The 24,053-nt window shown below is 40.9% G+C and overlaps 1 protein-coding gene across 1 annotated transcript; it reads right to left on the bottom strand.

Moving 5' to 3' along the window:
- Window positions 1–21,879: 21,879 nt before the first annotated feature.
- THITE_2118237 (uncharacterized protein) lies at window positions 21,880–23,795 on the bottom strand. The gene has a single exon (XM_003654935.1). The coding sequence runs from the start codon at window positions 23,712–23,714 to the stop codon at window positions 22,113–22,115; it is 1,602 nt and encodes a 533-aa protein (XP_003654983.1). The 5' UTR covers window positions 23,715–23,795; the 3' UTR covers window positions 21,880–22,112.
- Window positions 23,796–24,053: the final 258 nt, after the last annotated feature.

The following is a 24,053-nucleotide window of genomic DNA, read 5'->3' as shown; positions in this document are numbered from 1 at the left end:
TTCTCTTTATATATCAACCTCAACGTATCTATCTTCTTTAACAATTCCTTATCATAGTTATTTGTATTCGCTATATAATCGATCGTTAGACCTTCTTATTACTAAGCTATATATATTTATACGAGCTACTATTAGTTGGTATACACTTATACTATATTCGTAAATTAAGATAATCCGCTATATATTCTTGTAGTGCCTACGTCAACGATAGAGGCGACTATATAGTCGATTCTCTTAGCTCGCTAACATTATCGAGTAGTAAAGCACTTAAGTACAATTGTATCGACATTATAGAGGAAGACACCTAACTAGCCTTTGTTGCTTATAAGATGCCTCCCTATTGAATTGGGGTGATGGACTACCTGGACATGGGGGACCCAGTTTTTCTGTTTTTCTGTTTGTCTCAGAGCGTTGTATTCGTTGCTAAGGGAGGTCTAACCCTCTGGTTATATATATTTAAGTGGGCTAAGCCTATCTTCTTCATTATAAAGCAAGACATTAAGCAGTTGTCAATACACGTTCGTTGATACTACGCTAGTGGTCCCTCTTCTTTCAGGAAGGCTGTTGAGCCTCTCCTTCTATTGTTCTACCTCTGTCTAGACAATAGGCATTTGAGCTATTGAGCTCTAACTACATTCTTATTGTCCTTTCTTATATTTCCGCTATATTCCACTAGACGTATCTGAGCTACGTGTCTTCCTCTCGGAAGATAGCTTTCCTACTACTCGATATATACTATCTTCATCTGTCTAGAGGGACACTACATTCCTTTGGAAGCTGTTTTATACGCCTAGTTCTAGGTGTAGTAGGGCAGGTTGGTATAGAGGTTTTGTACTACTTTAAATAGGGGCTCAATTAGGGAGGAGCTTAGCTCTATATCTAAACGGGATAGTATAGACTACGAAGTTTTCTAAGATCGTAGAACTATACAATACTATATTGATAGCTATACAACGACGATATAGCCGACCTATTAAGGCTTTGGTATACTAATACTAGTATCTCTAGGAGGCGTAGAGGCCTGTTGAAGTGTATACGTTCTAGGGGTCTATTGAGACCTTGTCCTAGAAGACCTTCCTTTGCCTAGATGGTATAGGGTATCGAAAAGATATCTCGTTATCCTTAACACTTCGAAGACCTATTAAGGCTTCGTTATTATCGACGTAGCGGTCGTAAAACGCTAACCTAATCGAAAGACGATAGTCCTATCCTCTTAAATAGAGACAAGGGTAGAATTTTCATCGATCGTCATTTTCTTCTCTAGTCTAGCCGAACTAGTTATAAAAGCGGTTAAGCGTAGTAGCTACTTACGAGCTTCTAAGCTTAGGACTACACCTTTACGATACTTAGCTCCTTTTAATAGTATATCTAGCACTGTTTTATATCGGATATAAGGTCTTAGCGTAGACGTTTACTTTTCTTTTTAAAAGCTATACTCTTATTGCTATTACGCTAGTTGGGTTTAGTATATTAGTTGCTAGGGATGTCTAGGTGATCTACAAAGAACCTATAGTCATCCTTCGGGGCCTTTAGACTATATATTCCAAAGGAACCTAGCTACTTAAAAGGTTTTCTTCCTCTAGATAGACGTCGAAGGAGTCGACATTCCTATAGAAATATATATATCAATCTTTTTACAATCTATCGATATAGTCGTTGCCTTTCTCAAAGACGATAGCTAAACGCCTAATGACTAGACTCCAATGATATATACGTATACTATCTATAGAAGCTCTAGGAATTCTATCGACCTTTACAATACTATTAATCCTAACGCCAATCTCCGAAGGAGAGTCTAAGGACATATCTATCTTATAGCCTTTCTAAGGTATACTAAGCAAAGAAGACTTAGCCAAAGCGGTATAGACACCTCTTCCGTCTTCGCTAGATACTTCTACTTCGTCTATCTATACGGAGATACCTATAGTAACACCTTCTAGTTAATCCGAAGCCGAAGTTCTAAAGAAGATAGCTAAGTACATTCTTACTACTACGCTTAGTACGACTTTTCCAACTCTAGTAAAGGCTAGCCTTTAGGGCCGCTTCTCTAGTCAAAATGCTATACAATGGATCAAGACCTTTAAGGAGATATACAAGGCTTATTAGGTTACTAATGATAAGACCTATATATATCTGTTCGAGCTTTAGTACAATATTATAATCTAGCCTATTATCTATCACTAGGAGAAAAAGGACTAAGACACTTAGGCTACTTTCAAAGCTAAGTTCCTAAAGCGCTAGAAGGGCGACGATCCTAAATAGTATAGTGACGGAGGTTACCTTTATAATCTAATCGAAGGGAGATACTAGCTAGTCGGTAAGGTTATCTACAACTACTTCGAGTTAATTAACTATATATACACTGTCGCCCCTACCAAAGTTTGTAAAGAGCTATAGTATATAATTGTTCCAACGATATAGTATACACTTGATTAGTAGATCTAGGTAGCTCTTAAGGACCGTTGACGTACCCTAAAGAAGGACGATAAGGACTCTATCTATACTATAAAGTAGATAGACTTCCTTAAGTTCGTTTAGAATACTCTTTAGAAGGGTCTTAATGTAGGAGACCTCTTCCTTAAGACCTATAAACGTAAAATCGATCTATAAAAGTACTACTCGCCTCTAGCTATACCTACTATTAAGACGACTCCTAAGCTATAGAAGTAGGAAGAAGAGGAGCTAAAAAAAGCTCTTATACCTACGCCTAACGATATCGACGATCTAGCTAATTAGCTCTAGCGTCTACATATCTAGAAGTAGAAGATCGTTAAATAGTTCGAGTAGAAGATCGAGGCCCTCTATTTATATAGAATCGATCCTACTTTTAACGAGATTAAGGTTCTCTAGATATATTTCTAGTAATAGCAGAGTCGCTTATAGGAGAGATGTATTAACTTCGTTATTAGTCTATATATTAATAGTCGTCCCCCTAGCTATAGTAGACCTATAAGTTCTAGCTATTGCTACTACTATAGTGACTTTGACTATATAGTTCTCAAGTATATAGAGGCTATAAAAGCTATAGCTATAGGTCTAATATATCGCAAGGGTATAGATTACTACCTTGGTGATAGAAGTAAGAAGGGCTATATACTAGCTAAGACGATTACCTTTACAAAGGCGGATATTGATAGTATATAAGAGGTCGGCAAGATTGGCTAGCTTATTCTTATATATATAGCCTATTGCCTATAATATAATAGCTACCCTACGTACTAAGCGTACTATCGTAAATATAAGCACCTAAATAGTCGCCTATTCAAGCTAGACATATCCCTAGTACTAAATAAGTACTACCTCTAGTAGCCTAAGCTATATTAGAAGCCTACGACCGTCTAGACAACGATCAATCGTCTTATATACAAAGAGGAGCCTAAGCTCATCTCCGCCTTCTATTATATAGCGTCTAATTAGTTGTCGTTTTATATAGTCCTATTAGAGGGAGGTCGTATCTTAACTTAGAAGGTTGTTTTATAACCTACGCTAAAGGCTAACGAATTCCACCAACTACCTCTTCCTCTCTCTAGCTAGATCGAGGGGGAAGCCAAGGGGGAAGTCAAAGGGGAAGTGGACAAGGAAGCGAAGACTATACTTCAGGGTATACCGTCTACTAAGTGTTAGTTCGCTAAGGACGAAAGGGAAGACGATATTTAGATAGGCAATACTTCTTTACCTCTAGCGGAGCCTCCTTATATAACTATCCTCAAGAACCTAGCTATAGCGAATTATACGAAGAAAGAGGAGCTATAGTCTAAGCCGCCTATGCCGAAGGTTACTACATTGCCTCTATATATAAAGGATATAATCTATACTATAATAAAAGCGAAGACTAGTCTAACCTTTGACGACTTAGTCTATATCTTACCTAAGTATAAGGATACTCTAATCGTATACCTATAGAGCATTTCTACTAATGTCGAAGTCATCGACTATAAAGGGTCTAGTGTCCCTAAGCTTAACGGGCTAGCTACTATATTAAAAGATATAGGGGTCTACGTATAGGCTCTATATACTAATATAAATATACTTAGTGGCCTTTGCTCTAGCTAGACTAAGACAGTTCTAGTAATCTTTGAAGTTACTAAAGACAGTATATAGGGCATTTATATAGGAAGCCTCTAGGAGCACTAGATTCGTAAAGGTCCGCCTAAAGACGTTGACGATTATATCTATACCCTACTTTAGAAATCTGTCTTAATGCTTTTGGTCTTAGAGTATATAGAACTTAGTACAATAACAAAAGTATAGTCGTTGCCTACTCTATATATCTAGTTTAAGAAAGGTTATTATAATAAGTATCTCGCCTTAATCGACTCTAGTTTAAAGTGCAACTATATCTCAATGAATGTCGTTGAGAAATATATACTACTATACTAGCCTACTAAGGTCGTTTCGAAGGGTCTTTATAGCTCGGTACTATTCTTCGAGGAGACCTAGGTTGCTCTTTACCTAGGTGGAGTCGGTATCAACCTTCACTTCTTTATAACTAAGGACACCGCTAATAGATATAAAGCAATCCTTAGTATACTGTTTATTAAGGATATCGCTCTAACCTTCGATTACTACGATAGTAATCTAATTATTGCTAATTTGCTTATAGAAGGAAAGATAGTCCAAGTATATATCGTCTCTAAGAAGATTGTCTAGCGGAGTCGCCTACTATCTCTAATGTAACTAGCCGTTTAAGAACAATTCTAAGGATTGACAAAGAGTCCTAAAAGAATCTTTGACTAAGTAGAGATAGAGGAAGGCGAGACTGCCTTTAGTTTCTTCGACGATAATGTAGGTAAAGCGGTTTTTTATCTCGTTTTATAGAAGTCCTATATACTACTCTTTAGTACTCTTTTTTACATTGTATATTCTTATTCTTTATCTTCTTTATCTAGATAGACGGAGATCGAATTGTTGTCTTATTTAAAAGGGAAGAGAGGGACCCCCGTTGGAAGCCCCTTTTCTAACCGGAGGCTAAGGTAGGGATTCGAGTGCAAGGTCAGACGTACTTTAAAGACGTTTATACTCTAGAAGAATATCGTAAATAAGGTTCAACTAGTCGATTCGATGTTATTAGATAGCTCTACGCTAAAGGGAGACCTATTATAGTAAGAAAAGTAGTTTATAAAGGCTAAGGTAAAGATATAGTTTAAGAAGGAATAGGATAATCTCGTGGTCCCTCGTTTCTTAGATCTTAAGCTAGGCTCAAGGCTTACTAAGGAGCACTTTTAAACGATATTCGCTACTATAGACGGGTTCCTTAATAAGCTAGAAAAGGAGATATTCGCTAAGATCTTATAAAACTAAGAAGCTACGCTTATATAGGATTTTACTGAGTATAAGTATATCTATAAGGATATTATCTTGCCCTAATATATTAAGACTATCCTATATAAGGCCTAGTAGAGCAAGTCTATTCTAATTTTGAAACTACTAATATAGAAGGTCATTGATCTACTTAGAGAGAGGTAGATATATAGGATTATCGAGTATAGCTATACGAGCTATTGTAATAACTGGTTCCTCGTTCTTAAGAAGGACGGTGGATTATAGTTTATCAATGATGTTTAAAAGGCTAATGCTATAACGATCTACGACGCTTTCGTCCTACTTATTGTAGAGGAATTTAGTAAAGACTTTGGTAGCTATAAGCTAATGTCTCTCCTAGATCTCTTCTCTAGTTACAACTAGGTTAATTTCGATAAGCGGAGCTATAATTTAACGACCTTTTCGACGCTGATTAGTCTCTTCTATATATATATATTGCTAATAGGGGGTATAAATTCTATTGCCTAATTCTAGTAGGCTATAACAACGATCTTTAGTAACTTTATCCTAGATATTTATCGAGTCTACCTAGACGATATTGTAGTAAAAGGCCCTTAATCTGATTATAATGGCCATCTAGATAGAGGGGGATATTGTAAATTTGTTGTTAAATATCTTAAGAATATCGATATAGTATTACTAAATGTAGAGCTAGTAGGTACAACTATCGCTATAGTGAAGTCGAAGTAGGTATAGCCGAAAGCGGTCTTACTTAGTTATCTTTATATATTTAATAGGCGTCTTCCTAAAGAAGTAAAGGTGATTAAAATAAGGGAGTAGAAGACCTGTTCTAACGTTAAAGAGGTATATACCTTCGTTAGAATAGTCGGATACTACTAGATCTAGATCAAAGGCTTTACGATTATCGCAATTCCTCTTTATACTTTAATGAAGAAGGATACTAAGTAGACTTAGGGGCCTACTAAGTAGAAGGCAATAGACGAGCTAAAGAAGAAAATCACTACTACTCTAGTCTTTACGACGTTTATCTATAATGATCTATAGTATAGTATAATCTTCTTAGTTTACGACGCTAGTATCCTTGGCTAAGGAGGTATACTCAAGTAGGTCGGTCCTAATAGTAAGAGATATCTATATAGGTTTAAGAGTAGCATTTGGTCAAAGGTAGAGAAGCGGTATAATACTACGAAGAAGGAGCTAAGGGGGCTGCTCTTCCTTCTAAAGCGTTTTCACTACTACCTTTTTAATATATATTTCACTATAGAGACCGATACTCTTATTCTAGTCTATTAGCTCAATAGTGCTACGAGCGATATTCTAGGTACTCTTATAATACGTTAGATTACTTGGATCTACCTATTCGACTTCGAGGTCAAGTATATCCTAGGCCCTAAGAACGTTGTAGCTAATACGTTGTTCTATAAGCCGCCTAGGCCCTCTGACCATATAGAAAAGGAGTTGGAGGAGGATATCGACGACTAGGTCGATACCTAAATCTTTGTCAACTATATAGGCGAAGAGACTTCGTATCTAAAGGGGAGACTAGAACCTATCTACCTTTAGGATAGTTACTCCTAGCGCTCCTAGGACATTACCTACTTCCTATCGACAATAGAAGCTCCGTCTAGCTACAGTCTATACTAGAAGCGACGTCAACTTAAAAGGGAAGCGTTGAAATACTTTGTCGAAGATCGTTACCTTTTCCTCTAAAGTACGAATTATATATAGTGCTATAGGTACATTGTTGATACCCCTAAAGAGAGGCGTCTAATCTTCGACTAGTGCTATAGCGAGGTTAGCTATTATAGGAGAGAGGCGATATACTAATGAGTAATAAACTACTACTATTAGTGTAGAATATACAAAGATGTTGTAGAGTGGATTTAGGCTTATATACTATATCAAGTGTATAATGCCTAGAGGTTTAAGGAAGTAGTAAGTTAGATAGTGCTTCTGCCTTTTCCTTTTGCTAAATGGCACCTCGACATCCAATATATATCGTCTAGCTATAGGGAGAAGAAGTGTTTCCTTGTCGAGGCTTACAACGATCTTATAGGATACGTCGAGGCTAAGATCCTACTAAACAAGTCCTCTGAGGCTATTAAGTCCTTTATTATATAGTATATCCTTTGTCGCTAGGGCTACCCTATTATTATAGTTGTCGATAAAGGCTCTGAGTTCAAGGACGAAGTTAAAGAGATCCTCTATAAACTATAGATTAAGAGAGTCATTATCTCGCTATACAATTTATATATAAACGGAATAAATAAGGCTAGCTATATCCTAATTACTACCTTACTTACGAAGATGACTAATAGTATAGGAAAGAGGTAGAGAGAGCTCCTTCTATATATTTTATATATAGATCGTACAACTGTTAGAGGCTCTTATAGAATATCTCCCTTCTTTCTTACTTACAACTATAAGCCTATTAGTCTAGTCGAGTTTAATGTTCCTACTTAGCAAATTCTTACCTAGGACTCTGTCTATACCTAAATAGAGGGAAAGGATCCTACTAGACATTGTACGAAGCTTATTACCCTTTGTACTTATATCCTCTAGGAAGCTAAGTATAACTATAAGATTATTGTCGAACAGGTTACTATAGCTTATAAAAAGCTAGCTAAACACTATAATAAGGCCTATAAATGTAAATTTCGTCTAAAAAATATAGAGATATTTGTCGACGATCTCGTCCTTATCTATAATAATATTTGGTAACTAGATATAAGCTTAGTCTAGAAGCTAGAGTATCGTTAGTTCGGCCTATTCTATATTCGGATAATCAAAGACTAGGACACTTACTTCCTAGAGACTTTGGACGATATACCTATTTAGACACTATATCCTCTAAACTATATAAAGAAGTTCTTTAAGCTAGATAACGTCTAGCTAAAAGTAGACGATATAAACCTATTCCTTTGCTCAAAGGGGTATAGCGACAATGAGCACTGCTATAATAGTTACTATAGTGAAGTGTAGGATAGTAGGGGAGCTAATCCTAACCCTAGTGCTAGCTAAGGCTTAGCTATTTTAGCGTACTACGACGGCGAGATATACCAACTTGATAGTCGCTCAAGCTCTCGCTATAATAGGGAGACATATACTAGACACTTCTAAGGAGAATACTACTACCTCGATAGTCGTTTAAGGCTCTATAAAGATAGCAAAGGGGGGTCTAGCGCTATCGAAGATAACTAGAATATTAGCGACTAGACTATAGGTTGTTACCCCTATCAACCGGCTAAGAATTCCAATAGTAGCTAACTAGTTAGGCTTCCTCGTAGTAGCGAACTATATAACGCCTTAACTAGTCGACAGTATTGCTTTAGCAATCCTCATTGCGCTTATAGCGACGGCCTACCGAAGGAGGAAACTATATAAATAGTTGTAGAGGACACTACAATTATAGTAGAGGAAGAGGTCCTCGAGGAAGAAACCCCTAGTTGTACTACAACGCCTTAGGCTAGCTAGACTCGCTCGACTATAAAGGGGGTAAGGAAGGAGCAACCTCGTTAGGAGCTTATCGTCGAAATCCCCTATAAAAAGCTACTCGGTTTTTAATACTAGCCCTCTAGACGTACAAGGATATACGTTCTAGAAGGGGGGGAAGGCGTGGAAGCTACCGCCTCTAATAGTTTCATTGGCGTTTAGCTATGTTTCCTTCCTAATATCTATTGTTACATTGGCCTCCTACTCGCTAATAATATCTCTGTTAACTATATCTTACTTAGTCTTCGTCTATCTACTATCCTTCGTTTGTTTTTAGCTTTCGAGGCCTTATTCTTTTTCGCTAGTACCTAAGTTTTCCTCCTAGGGGGTGACTCTACTCTTAGGAGCTTTATAGTTATTTGTACCTTTTTCTTTTCACTTTTGCCCTCTAGATAGATAGTTTCTATTGTATAGGACTAAGTTTCTTAGAGCTAAAGCCAAGGCTAAGAAAAATCTACGATTAAGGTATATAGTCTCTTAATCTACTATCTATAGGCTAAGCTCCTAGACTATATCCCACCCTCTACCTATCCTTGTCCGTTGTCTCCGTCCTTTAGCGATATAAGCTCTTATAGTTAGCCTAGTACTACGCTATTTGCTCTCTAATAGCATCCTCTAGTGGGATAAACCACTTTTGGCCCACCTCTTCTAGGTATAGCTTTAGCCTAGGATCGTTCTTCGGATCGTATAGAAGGTAGCCCTATAAGATCAAGTCCTAAGCTAGGTACTTCTAATCGTTCCTATAGATGTAAGTCTAGGTACATTCCTTCTCCAACTAGATATAGTTAATATACTTGTTGGTAAAGAGAAGAGTAAAAGAAGTATAGCTGTTAAAGGGCTAAGTTACATAGACATCTTCGTCTTCGCTAAAAAGAGTTGTCGAACGTCGGTATAAAAGTTTGTAGCTTTAGTAAAGAACTTTGTTGCTATAGGAGTATCAGTTTTCCTCTGCCTAGAGGGTAAGTATAAAAGGGAAGTATAGTATTTACTTACAACCCTATACTTAGATCAAGAGAGCTGAAGCTCAGTTTAAACGTATAGTAAGATAATATATCCAACGTCTAAGTAGTCTACCATTATAATACTCTATAAACATTAGACGAAGAACCAAGGTATTACAGTGCCGTTCGATTACGTCAATTAGCCTATTATCGATATAAACCGATTACTATATCCTATACTGATTTTACTAATTGCTTAGTAAGACCTACTAGACGTATAGCAATCTAATGTTTAGTCGGAAGATCTTAATTATACTATAGATAGCCTTATATTCGACCAAGATTATAGTATATTCGTCAGTATAGCGCTTATCTTTTAGTATTAGCAGATCTCTTATCTTGCTTCGAACTACCTAGATATACTTCTAGGCTACGAAGATTGTTGTTTTTAGCACTAGCGAGAGATTAATCTAGCGGTTTATAATCCTATATAATAATAGCCTCTAGTTACTTACTTTATTGGTGATTTCCTATAATATATCGTAGATATACTAGCTACTTAGTATTATAGTTTCTAGGTTATAAATTCGTATATAGGAGCTATATATAAATTCGAAAAGGAAGTAGAAGACCCAACTACTAAGAACCTAATCTGCCTAGAGAGACAAGAGTACTAGAATAAAGTAGCGAAAAAGTTAGAAGAAGAAAATGCTTCTAGGATAGTAAGGAAGAGAGGAAGGCCTTAAGAAATTAGGGGGCGAACGCTTATTTCTAGCCAATTAGTAGGCGCTATAAGCCTTATCTATTTTCTTTTACCTAGTTTAGGAAAGAGCTAAGTAGCCCTCTTGCCTTCGAAGGCTTGCCTACCCCTTTTTCTTAATCCTCTCGCTAGCTCTCTTACGATTAACTATTTCTTTTGCCTCGCCTACTACGCCTTAGATTTTCTTGTAATTGCTTCAATTGGTCTAGATCTTTCTACCTAGAGAGCGACTTTTCTATTAAGCTAAATTTTTATATACTATCGCGAACATTGCTATAGGTCGTCGTAGGATTCCTAATTTCGTAGGGCCTATATAACCTCGGGCCGATGTGACTACCGCTCTAAGATGGAAGTAGCTGCTTAGAGAGCTTAAGTTTTATATACCACTAGGTTTGTAGAGGCTTATAGGAGATAGCGATTAAACGAGGCATTACACCTCCCTTATAGGGCAAGAGCTAGACTCAAAGATACTAAGTTACCCTAGGGAGACTAGTCCTAAGCTTTTTCTATTTCTATAGACTTCGAAGAAGTATTTATAAGATATAATCAACTAGCGGCCCAACTGGATTCAGAGCCCTCGGCTTAGTGTAAACCCTAAGATTATAAGCTACCTATTCCTAGGCTAGCTAGAAGGAAAGTATATAATAGATCGGTTTTTTAAAGTTAGTTTTATAGATATAGGTATTTCGCTCTTCGATATAGAAGGTATACTACTCGCTAAGGAATAGCTAAAGGGCTAGATAATCCTAGACGTTATATAGTTTTTCTTTCGTCTTTATAAGGACTGTCTCTAGTTCTACCTATAGCTCGTCTTAGATACTAGTCCTATACCAAAGGAGTTCTACCGGTCTAGCTAGAAGGTCATTGCTAACCGTTGTCGCTTCTAGGTCTTCCTTTACTTTGTTGATAAAAGGCATTAGGCTATTACGATCTTCGACCAAGTTATAGGCCAGCTTTACTACTTCGACTCTATACTTAAGAGTATAGAGATGTATATTGACATTTTATTAAAGGTCTAGATTGCTTTCTAGTCTGTCTATAGGTTCTTTTAGTTGTAGCTATATAAGGAGGTCATTATCTACTACCTTTAGTAAAGTTTAGAATAGAAGTGTAGATAGTTCGCCTTTGAGTTTATATAGGCCTTTCTTTAAGAGCTCTAGCCCCGCCTTCTAGACGGATAGATGTAGTTTAGGCTGCCCTAGCTTTAGCTATACTAGGGAGATAGCGAGATAGTTATATAGTAGTGTATATTGCACTTATAGTTAGGAGTTTATAGGAATGCTTTTAGTACTTTTAAGGATTGCCTACTCTACGCTAAAGGAATCCCTTCGTTATAATAGAACGAAAGAAAGATATATAAGCTCCCTCTAGACCTGTTATCTTTAACCTAAGAACCTATATAGCCTACGCTCTTAGAGTATAACGAAGATAAGGTGATCGAAGTCCTCTAAGCCGACGATATATTTACGCCTAATGCCTCTAAATTCGATAACTTGCCTATATGTCTCTACGACTACTTTAGTGATATAGAACTTAGGATCCTAGCTATATACTTAGTAGCGTTTAAAGAAGCCTAGCTCCCTAGCTAGAGCAAGGAAGGAGTAATTGCTACTATCTAAATTATTCTTATACCCTAGTTAAAGAAGGATATAGCGTACTAGATATACTATTGTAGGGTTGTAGGACTTTTATTAGATAGACAGTTTAGCGGTGTACTACCTTTACAAGACCCTATAGGCGACCTTAGATAATAGCTATAAGGTACATTTTTAGTACTTAGCGTTGTTCTACCCCTTTGACTAGAGGACTAGCCAGTTGCTTTAGGTCCATTAATAGTACTTATAGAGGATCTTAACAATATATCGACCTAGCGGGATATCGAAGCTAAGATTATAGAGATTACTATATTGTAAGCAACTACGATACAAAGGTTTATCGATGCCCCTATAGATAAAATAGACTATAAGCACCTTCTCGGCAATAACCTAGTTAAGAACCTTGGGGTATCGGTATAAGTAGCCCTTAAAAAAATAGTACTTAATCTCTACCTTTAAGAAGAGGAGACGCTCGTCTATACGTTTATAAGGAGGCTAGACTATCTTGAGATGCCTTATACTCTAGTATAGAAGTATCTTTAAGCGTAAGGATTATTTGTATTATCTAGCTAAATATCACCCTTAGTGTAGTATCGTAGTAAGCGCCTTCGCAAAGAGCTAGCAAAGCCTAGACGTCTACTTCGCCTACTATTATATAACCTATACGACTATGCCTTTGCCTATAAGTATAAGTATCTAGTATAGTAGTAAGGCTAGGATATATATATCAAGGAGATAGAGGAGTACAAAAGATAGTATAATCAACTACTATAGCTAGCTGGACCTTTGTAAGCCGAGAGAGCTATATATAGAGAGTAGCTTAAGGAGTAGCGACGATAAGAGGTATATATTAGAGAGCTTTTAAGGTACAAGCTTGCCTATAGGAGCGTATAGCAAGCTCGAAAGGGAAGTGTAAATTAGGGTGATAGACTACCTAGATATAGGGGACCTAGTTTTTCTGTTTTTCTATTTATCTTAGAGCATTGTATTCGTTGCTAAGGGAGGTCTAACCCTTTGGTTATATATATTTAAGTGGGCTAAGCCTATCTTCTTCATTATAAAGTAAGACATTAAACAGTTGTTAATATACGTTCGTTGATACTACGTTGGTAGTCCCTCTTCTTCTAGGAAGGCTATTAAGCCTCTCCTTCTATTGTTCTACCTCTATCTAGACGATAGGCATTTAAGCTGTTGAGCTCTGACTACATTCTTGTTGTCCTTTCTTGTGTTTCCGCTATATCCTACTAGACGTATCTGAGCTATGTATCTTCCTCTCGGAAGACAGCCTTCCCACTACTCGATACGCACTATCTTCATCTGTCCAGAGGGACACTGCATTCCTTTGGAAGCTGTCTTGCACGCCTGGTTCTAGGTGTGGTGGGGCAGGTTGGTGTAGAGGTTTTGCACTACTTCACTATATAAGAAAGACGCCTACTAAAGGCTACGCTACTAACACTTAGAAGAGGGAGAGCGCCTAACTTATAGCTAAATAAATAGGAGGAGCAAAGAAAATCGACAATACGCCCAACGTTCCTTTGTATACCCTAGGAGCTTCTACGTCCTACTAGGCTATTATTAAAGACGTTGATACTAGAACTACTTACAACAACGAAATAATAGCTATTAAAGAAGCTGATATAGCCAAAGTAATCTAAAATAGTTTAGAGACTACTTATAAAGAGCAATAGTAGAATATTACTATAGACCCTATTATAGTATCCAACAACGAATAGAAAGTCTATAAAGACTATAATAAAGCATTAGATAGCGATACTATATAAAAGCGCTTAGAAACTCTCTTGACTTATAAGTATATAGAAGAGGAGTAGCCGATATAATATATACTAGGGATCAAGTATCTAAAAACTAGCAACGTCTCCTCCGCTAATGTATAGCGTTAGGAAGTCTAGCAAGCTCTATATATCGCGTTAAAGGACAAGGCCGCTACAACTAACGACGACCTAGACATCTCCGACGACGATAGTGCCGATTATACTAGTAATAAGGAGGATATAGCGACCGAGCTATACTGTATCCCAAAGCTTTAGGAAACCTATATATTACATAGATACTCTTAGCGCTTAACTAGAGCTATAAACAAGTATATCGCTACTATAAGCGAAGCACTTGCTTATATATATATAGATTTTAGTTATAATAACGAATATATAGCTAAGCTAGCGATGTAATTTACTAGGTTCTACTATATAGTCCTAAAGAAGGATTTCGGTGACAAGCCTACTAGCTTTGTATATAACCTACGCGTTCGGAGGATTAAGGGTACGATCAAGAGAGCCCTTAAAGAGTTCTAAGAGATAGGTATAGTTATAGTAAGCTATATACCGACTACAATAGAAATCCTTACGTTGTATTATATCTCGCCTAAGGGCGAAGGTAACCTTTCTATAAATACGATATTAGTAGAGCTCGGACTAGCCTATTACAACAACGCCTAAGCTATAGACGTAGCGAACGGTGCTAGCTATATAGTCACTGTAAACGATAATACTATCAAATCTCTATAAATGGATATAAAAGCGGTATAAACGTTGACTAAGGATCTACTCTAATTCGCCTAGAAGTACCGAGTCTATATCAAAGAAGTCGAAAAAACTATAGTAGAATCAGCAAAGTTTATTAGTATATTAAAAGTAAATAGTAAAGCTAGTAACTTAGATCTTAGTAGTCTTACCTTCTAAGGCGACTTTAATAATATATACTATCATTAGATAGTAAAGATTAGCAACCTATAGCTAGTGTATAATAAGACTATAATAGATCTCTATGATAAGAATAACGCTTTTCTAGAGAAGATCGACCTCGCTACTCGAACAATAGTGAACTTATACAATAGCATTTATATAGGACCAGCATAGCGTATATAGGACGTTGAGCGCTACCTAGCGGCTATCGAGACCTAAGCCACTACGATAGACTTATCTACTATAAAGATAGCTATTACGAAATAAGCTAGAATATCTATTTAGACCGCTAACTACTATAAAGCGGTACCTAAGATCGCTTACACTATAACTACGACTATAGTATATACTATTAAAGCTATATAGTTGCCTATATAGAAGACGCTAAGCAAGATACCTATAGCCAAAGCTATACTATCGGTCGTACTAGCAATGCTAGCTAAAACGCTATAGAGTTAGTATAACGATAATACCTAATCGACGTTAGGAGCTAAAACTGTCGAGGTTATAGGCAATAAGCACTAAAGAAAAGTAATAATCGACGACAAGGCGTAGGAGACGCTAACACGTCCTCCTAAGAAAGTTAAGAAGATACTTGTATCCGTTAAATATAGAGTAGCTACGAAGACGTCGAAGGTAGCTAGGGACGACCTATACGCTAGCGATAGTACCGTCGACCTAGACAAGTAGAACAAATGAATAGGCAAATCGCAATAGAGGACCTTGCTATAGACTAGGATAACGGATATAGAAATCCTATATAGGGTATAATATAGATTAGTTTTCTTCCTTTCTATATACTCCTTTATCCTATATTGAGTTCTATAATAATAGCGAGGACACTATCTTTTTCTTCTTATCCTTAGGCACTTATTATATATAACTATAGCAAGGGCACCTATGACCGTACTACGGTCAAGGGTAACGAGCGTTCTCTTAAAAAAGGGAACCTCGCCTATAACCCCTTCGTAGAACAGCAGACTACATCAATATACTTTTATAATATATACTAGTGTTCAGGAGTGCCGCCTCATCAGCTAACGAGGCTAAGAGGCATTGATCTTTCTCACCCTCACACGTTTACTGCTAGATGGTCACCGAGTACCATCTACGTGTAACAAACTTATAGGCTAGCTCTTAGTACCTTCAAGGATTGCCTACTTCGCGCTAAGGTAGTCCCCTTACTGTTATAGGACAATAGCAAGATGTATAAGCTCCCTTTAGACCTACTATCTTCGACTAAAGAGCCTATATAGCCTATAGTCTCGGAGTACAATAAAGATAAGGTGATCGAAGTCCTCTAGGCCAACGACGTATTTACGTCCGATATTCCTAGACTCAATGATCTATCTATATATCTCTGTAACCACTTTAGCGATATAGAACTTAGGATCCTAGCTATATACTTAGTAGCATTTAGGGAAGCCTAGTTCCTTGACTAGAGTGAGAAAGGAGTAATCGCTGTCGTCTAAATTATCTTCGTGCCCTAGTCAAAGAAGGATATAGCCTACTAGGTATACTACTATAGGGTTATAGGACTCCTACTAGATGGATAGCTAAGCGGTGTACTACCTTTATAAAACCCTATAGACGACCTTGGACGATAGCTATAGAGTATATTTCTAGCACCTAGTACCGTTCCGCCCCTTTGACCAAAGGACTAGTAAGCTGCTTTAGGTCCACTAGTGGCATTTATAGAAGATCTTAATAATATATCAACTTAGCGAGATATTGAAGCTAAGATTATAGAGATTACTACGTTGTAAGCGACTATAATATAAAGGTTTATTAATACCTCTGTAGACAAGATGAACTAGGAGCGCCTCCTTAGTAGCGACCTAGTTAAGGACCTTAGGGCACTAGTATAGGCAGCCTTTAAGAAGATAGTACTCGATCCCTACCTTTAGGAAGAGGAGACGTTCATCTATATACTTATAAGGAGGCTAGACTACCTTAAGATGCCTTATACGTTGGTATAGAAGCATCTTTAGGTATATAGATCACCTACGTCATTTGGCTAGACATCACTTTCAGTATAGTACTATAGTAAGTGCCTTCGTAAGGAGCCTACGAAGCTTAGACGTCTACTTTGCCTACTACTATACAACCTACACGACTATACCTTCGTTTATAGGTATAAGTATCTGGTATAGTAGCAAGGCTAGGACGTATATATCAAGGAGATAGAGGAGTATGAAAGACAGTGGGATTAGCTACTATAGCCAACCGGACCTTTGTAAGCTAAGCGAACTATACGTAGGGAGTAGCTTAAGGAGTAGCGACGATAAGAAGTGCCTATTAAGAGAGCTTTTAAGGTACAAGCTTGCCTATAGGAGCGTATAGTAAGCTCGAAAGGGAAGTGTAGATTGGGGTAATAGACTACCTAGATATAGGGAGACCTAGTTTTTCTACTTTTCTATTTGTCTTAGAACGTTGTATTCATTGTTAAGGGGTCTAGCCCTCTAATTATATATATTTAAGTAGGCTAAGCCTATCTTCTTTATTATCAAATAAGATATTAAGCAGTTGTCAATATACGTTCGTTGATACTACGTTGGTGGTCCTCCTTCTTCTAGGAAGGCTATTGAGCCTCTTCTTTCGTTGTTCTACCTCTATCTAGACGATAGGTATTCGAACTGTTGAGCTCTGACTATATTCTTATTGTCTTTTGTCTTTCTACTATATTCTACTAGACGTACCTAAGCTACGTATCTTCCTTTTAGGAGACATCCTTCCTACTACTTGATACGTACTATCTTTATTCGTCTAGAGGTACACTGCATTCCTTTAGGAACTATCTTACGCGCCTAATCCTGGGTGTGGTGGGGTAGGTTGGTGTAGAGGTTTTACACTATTTCAATACCTATAGGCTACTTTATAAATTGATAGTAAAGACTTTGTTAGCTAGGTCTAGTATAATCCTATAGTAGTTTATCTAGAGGAGCCCTAATATAACGTTGTAGGCTAGTCCTAGGACTATATAGAATATAGCTATACTGATCTACCTATTAATGTCCATTGTAATATAGGCGATATATATAATTTTCTTTATAATTTATACCCCTTTAACTACAATACCTAGGGTATAGGGAGTCGATAGGCTTATCTACTCGATCTCTAACCTCTAATATACTCTCTCGCTAATAGCTTTATAGCTTTAGTATCTACTATCTACTTATATATTTATAAAACTAAAGGAGTTTAGGAAAATAGGGATAAGAAAGGAGGGCTTATCTATTCTCTCTCTAATCTCTATAAACTTGTTCTATAAGTAGCTAGGTCCTTTTAGCCCTTATATAAGACTTTATATAGGGGCTACTCTTTTCCCTCCTTCTCTTTAGAGGGGGAGTCCTCCTCTACCTATTCTTTAGCCTCCAACTTGTTGATATCGACTTAAGGAGCTAGTCTCTTAGCTAGGGCGAAGGGATAGGTAGCTACAAAGTAGCTTTAACGTCTATAACGGATATAGGCTCTAGCCTATTAGTACGCTATATATATTTCGTTGCTTATCTACTTTGCCTATAGTATATTTATACTTTGTTTTCCTCTATTCTACTATTACTTTCCTCTACAATCTCTATTAGCTCCCCCCTAGGCTAGGGCAATATAGGTCGTATTGATCTTAGTTATTAGTATATCTCTATCTATATCCTTCTCTATATCTACGTTAGGCCTAGGTCGCTTACCCTAGGACCATTAGTGTTGTTCCTCTAGGCGAAGGGCCTCTAGGTCGGTAGCGATCTTATACTATTTTATAATAGCTATAGTATAATCGTTCTATAGGACCCTCTATCCTACTATAATATACTTTAACTTTAGGGAGAGGTATCGTTGTAGTCTAATGAGTTGTACTTTATTGTTCTAATTAAGTTCTTTAGCCTTTAATAGCTTTACTTTAAAGCGAACAATGAAAGAGGAGAATAGCTTATTATCTCTTTAACGGAGTATATCTAGCTCTATTAAGGCTATAACTTACTTATAGAGGTCTATATAAACTATTGTAAAATACTTAAGAAACGCTTTTAGGTCGTAGTTGTAGCTAGGTCCTCCTAACTTATAGAAGGCTACGACCTTGGCCTAGACCCCCTAGCTAAGGTTCCTTTAAATAAACATCTATTGGTTGTAGAGACCTCTAATAAAGTCTTAGTCTACTACTAGGATATATACTATTATAGCCTTCTAGGCAGTAAAGAGCTCCTTTTTATCGTCGAAGGGTTGTCCTATAGGGAGGCGCTTCTACTATATCTAGGGAGCTACTAGAGCTATAGCGCTAGTCGTTGGAGCTAGGGCGTTAGCTACTATAGAGGCGTTTATAGTCTAAGCTATAGCAATCTAGGTTGTATAAAGTTCTTTAATAGTTATATTCTAATATATAATCGTCTCCTATAAAAGTTGGAAATATTTATAGACCTAATCTAGGTCTAGGATTTGTAGGACACCTAAGTTGTTTATAGTAGCGTCTAGTCCACTTAGTACTAGTGTCGAAACGCTTAGTGTACTACTCTTGTCTATGTCTAGAAGTAATAGCTACTCTATCTATATAAAGGTAGTTGAACTGTAATATACTAGCCTTATAGCGTTTATAGATAAGTGTACAATATTCTATTTAACTATCTTAATGAAGGAAAAAGGAGAAGTATAGGCTACGGTCCTTGTATATAGAGTTTTTTAGGGGCTCGCGAAGTAGGTTTGGACTAACGTTGTTCTAGGCGTAAGGCGGGCCCGCTATAGGTCCGTCCTAGGGCCACTATAGATCCTAGGCGTAGCCCTATATACCTAGCCTGGGTATAGCCCAGTCCGTAACATAGTGCTAGCGATGCTCGCGGTGCTAGCGATATAGCCACAATGCTATAGTGCTAGCGATGCCTGTAGTGCTAGCGATATAGCTATAATGCTACAGTGCTAGCGATATAGCTACAATGCTACGGTGCTAGCGATGCCTATAGTGCTAGCGATATAGCTATAATGCTGTAGTGCTAGCGATGCCTGCGGTGCTAGCGATATAGCTACAATGCTACGGTGCTAGCGATGCCTACGGTGCTAGCGATATAGCTACAATGCTGCGGTGCTAGCGATGCCCACGGTGCTAGCGATATAGCTACAATGCTACGGTGCTAGCGATGCCCACGGTGCTAGCGATATAGCTATGATGCCACAGTGCTAGCGATGCTCGCGGTGCTAGCGATATAGCTACAATGCTGTGGTGCTAGCGATGCCTACAGTGCTAGCGATATAGTTATGTTGCCTACGGTGCTAGCGATGCCCGCGGTGCTAGCGATATAGCTACAATGCTGTAGTGCTAGCGATGCCCGCAGTGCTAGCGATATAGCTACAATGCCACGGTGCTAGCGATGCTCGCAGTGCTAGCGATATAGCTATAATGCTATGGTGCTAGCGATGCCTACGTTGCTAGCGATATAGCTATAATGCTACAGTGCTAGCAATACAGTTATGATGCCTACAGTGCTAGCGATACAGTTATGTTGCCTACAGTGCTAGCGATATAGCTATGATGCCGCGGTGCTAGCGATGCCTGCGGTGCTAGCGATATAGCTACAATGCTATAGTGCTAGCGATGCCCACAGTGCTAGCGATACAGCTATAATGCTACGGTGCTAGCGATGTCTGCGGTGCTAGCGATACAGCTATGATGCTGCGGTGCTAGCGATATAGTTATAATGCCTACAGTGCTAGCGATACAGTTATGTTGCCTACGGTGCTAGCGATATAGCTACAATGCTATAGTGCTAGCGATGCCCACAGTGCTAGCGATATAGTTATAATGCCTGCGATGCCTACGATGCTTGCGATGCCCGCGATGCCCGCGATGCCTGCGATGCCCACGATGCCTACGATACCTACGGTGGCCGTAACACAGCTTCGATGCCGCAATGCCCACGATGCCCACAGTGCTAGCGATATAGCCACAATACTACGGTGCTAGCGATACCTACAGTGCTAGCGATATAGCTATGATGCCGCAGTGCTAGCGATACAGTTATAATGCCCACAGTGCTAGCGATATAGCCACAATGCTACAGTGCTAGCGATGCCCACGGTGCTAGCGATATAGCTATAATGCCGTAGTGCTAGCGATATAGTCATGATGCCCACAGTGCTAGCGATGCCCACGGTGCTAGCGATATAGTTATAATGCCTGCGATGCCCACGATGCCCGCGATGCCTACGATACCTACGGTGGCCGCAACATAGCTTCGATGCTGCAATGCCTACGATGCCCGCAGTGCTAGCGATATAGCCACAATACTGCGGTGCTAGCGATACTCGCAGTGCCAGCGATATAGCTATAATGCCACGGTGCTAGTGATGCCCACGATATAGGAAGAAAATGCTAAAAAAAGGAAGTATCCAAACAATACGCTATCATTAGGATATTGCCAAATACATCAAGAGCTTCGAATTTATGCCCAATACAGTAATTCAAGCGGTTCTATACCTATGTTGTAGTGGGCGTTGCTGTGGGCGTTGCTGTAGGCGTTGTTGTAGGCGTTGTTGTGGGCGTTGCTCGCCCGCGCAGTACGTGTAGCGCCTCCGACGTATACAACAGAGGAGATGCCTAAAAAGGAAGTATCAAAACATCAATAGGCACTCGAAAACACTAGAAAATGGCCATTTAGGCCGTTTTTTGCAGTATCTACAGCTTCAAATTCGAGGGCGATGGTTGCCCACTGTTGCCCACTGTTGGCTACTGTTGTTCAAATTAGGGTGTGTTGCAGGCACCTGGACCCACTTTCGCCTGGTGTTTGGAAGCGACAATGGGCCTTCGGCCCATCAAGCAGTAAACGCTGAGGTTGAAGCTGAGCTCCTCAAGTCCAGTGGGAACTTATCAGAGATGGAAGCTGTCGAATCATGATCCGAGGCCAGATGTCAAGGCAGCCCGGAGGGGAATCCAGGGAGAAAAGAGGCCATTGCGCGTGGTTGTTTTTCGTACTCTATCTGCAAGCCGCTGGAAGCACGCTGGTCTTACGCTGCAACTAGAATTCCCTCACGCTGTGACGCGGCAGCCATCTACCCAAGGTCCAGACGTCCCGCGGTACGCGGCCGACATGGGCGACCTGCGCGCACACAGCTCGACAGCACGCAGCCCGTCAGTGCTCTCTTTGGTCGTCACAGCAAGCCTGCCAGCCCGCTCCGACCTGCTCCTTGGAACGGCCACGGCCCGGGGTTCAGCCTTCGCACATGGCAGGCAAAACACGCCGCCAGCCGCGAACAATTCCGAGCAGTGTTCAGCTCTCATCATCCGGCGCTGCGCTGCCGTCGCTCCCATGCATGTAATGAAGAAAAGACAGTCCCGCATCCGTGCTGCTGGGGGGGCAGCTTATTTCTTCTTCCTAGCCGTCACCGCCACCAGCCGCTTCTTGACGGCCTTGGGCATCTTCTCCTTCCGCCGCTCCCGCTTCGCCTCCTTGACCGCCTGCTTGTGCAGCCGCTTCTCCTCCTTGTCCTCGTGCTTCTTGCCCCGCGGCCGGCCCTTCTTAAACCGGCTCTCGTCGGCCTCGCTGCTGTGTCCGCTGCTCAGCACGGCGCCGCCGTCTGAGCCGTCCTCGTCGGAGCTCTCGGCCTCCTCCTCCGCCTCCTCGCCGGCCGTCTTCCTGGTCACGGCCTGCGTCGCCAGCATGTGCTTGTACACCAGCTCGTCGACCGGCTTGTCGGCCTCCTTCTCAATGTCGTACACCTCGTCCAGCGTCTGCGGGATGAACTGGTTGCGGAAAACCTCGTTGTCCACCTCCAGCGCGGCCGCGGCCTCGTCTGTGTCCGCGACTGCCGGGCGGATCTCGTACAGGTGCTCGATAGCCTGCGACAGCGCCGGCTCGTCGGTGGGGCCCTCGGGCGCCGTGATGAAGTTGAAGATGGCCCGGTCCTGCAGCGTGTCAACGCCCTGCCGGCGGAAGAAGTCGCCCACGTTCTTGATGTCCATGCGCAGGAACTCGAGGGCGCGTGGGTGGTCGTGCTCAACCGACTGGGACACGTCGATGATGTACAGGCGCCCGTCGTGGTACAGGATGTTGTACTCGCTCAGGTCGGCGTGCACCAGGCTGCAGACCTGGTAGAGGCGGCGCATGATGCCGAGCAACTGGATGTAGAGACGCCGCCACTGGTCGTCGACGTCGTCGCCCTCGAGCCTCGCGTCCCGCAGGCGCGGATAGGCGTACCCCCGCTTGTCGCCCAGGAAGCCCATGACAAGCACGTTCAGCTTGAGCACCAGCGGGTCCGGGCAGGGGATGCCGGCGGCGTGCAGGCGGCGCAGGTTGCGGAACTCCTTCTCGGCCCAGATCTTGACCATCTTGCGGTTGTTGCCCTTGTCGATGCCCGCCTTGAAGCGGTGCTCTCCCGTGATGTACCGCTCGCGGTCCTTGAAGACGAGGATGGACGTCTTGTAGATCTTAATGGCGCGCTGCACCGGCGGGCCGCCGTCCTCGGGGTACAGGACGGCGTTGTACACGTTGGCCTCCTTGCCGGTGCTGACGGCGCCGTGGACCTCGCTGACGACACCGCGGTTGATCATCTGCAGCAGGATCATGCGGGTGCGCTGGTCGAGCACCAGCTCGGCCGTCGCGCGGTCGGCCTTGTCCTTCTCGCGGTCCTGGTCCTGCTTCACCGAGTCGAGGCGGATCTTGGCGGCGTGCTTGGACAGCTCGGCGATCTGGTCGTCGATGCTGGCGAACGTGTTCGCCGTGGGCTTCTGCCGGTTGGACCGCGGCGCACTGGCGGCGGCCGAGCCCTGGGCGCCGCCGCTGAGGCCGTGGAGCTGGCGCTGGCGGTTGTACGACTTGGTCAGATCGGCCGACGGGTTGTCCAGCAAGTCGTCGTCGAGCTCGTCGGCCGAGTTGAAGACCGACTCGAGGTCGCTGTCGTCGCCGTCGTCAAAGACAGGGTCCGACGGCCCCGGGCTCACGTCGGTTGGTTGAGTGGCGGCCATAATTGTGTGTGTTTCGTTGTGTGGCAGAAGCAAACGCTGTCGTCGTGTGTGAATGGCTTCTCGTTCTGCGAGTCTGCACAGCAGCTAGCGGCGAACGGACCGGTCGCAGTGTGAGGGCGTTGAAGCAGTCATCTTGTGAATTTTTGGTGGGGTCGTCTGTTTTTATCTTATCTGTCGCGGGGTAATTCCCAAGGCTGTGGTTTGGGAATTCAGGTTCTGGCAAGGCCAGAAGCACGTGTATTCCACTATACCGTGTAGATGAATATGACAATACCGAGCGTAAGGAGGTAACCGGTCGTGTTCGCGGAGCTCGCGTGATGGCAGGATTGGAAGTGAGCT

Source organism: Thermothielavioides terrestris, chromosome 4 (genome assembly GCF_000226115.1).
Source record: "Thermothielavioides terrestris NRRL 8126 chromosome 4, complete sequence".
Taxonomy (NCBI): Eukaryota; Fungi; Ascomycota; class Sordariomycetes; order Sordariales; family Chaetomiaceae; genus Thermothielavioides; species Thermothielavioides terrestris.
Note: the sequence above shows the minus strand (reverse complement) of the source record. Positions and strands in the feature narration are given on the sequence as shown.

Excerpts from the sequence above, each read along its gene's own strand:
- THITE_2118237 (XM_003654935.1), bottom strand. The coding sequence starts at position 23,714 with ATGGCCGCCACTCAACCAACCGACGTGAGCCCGGGGCCGTCGGACCCT.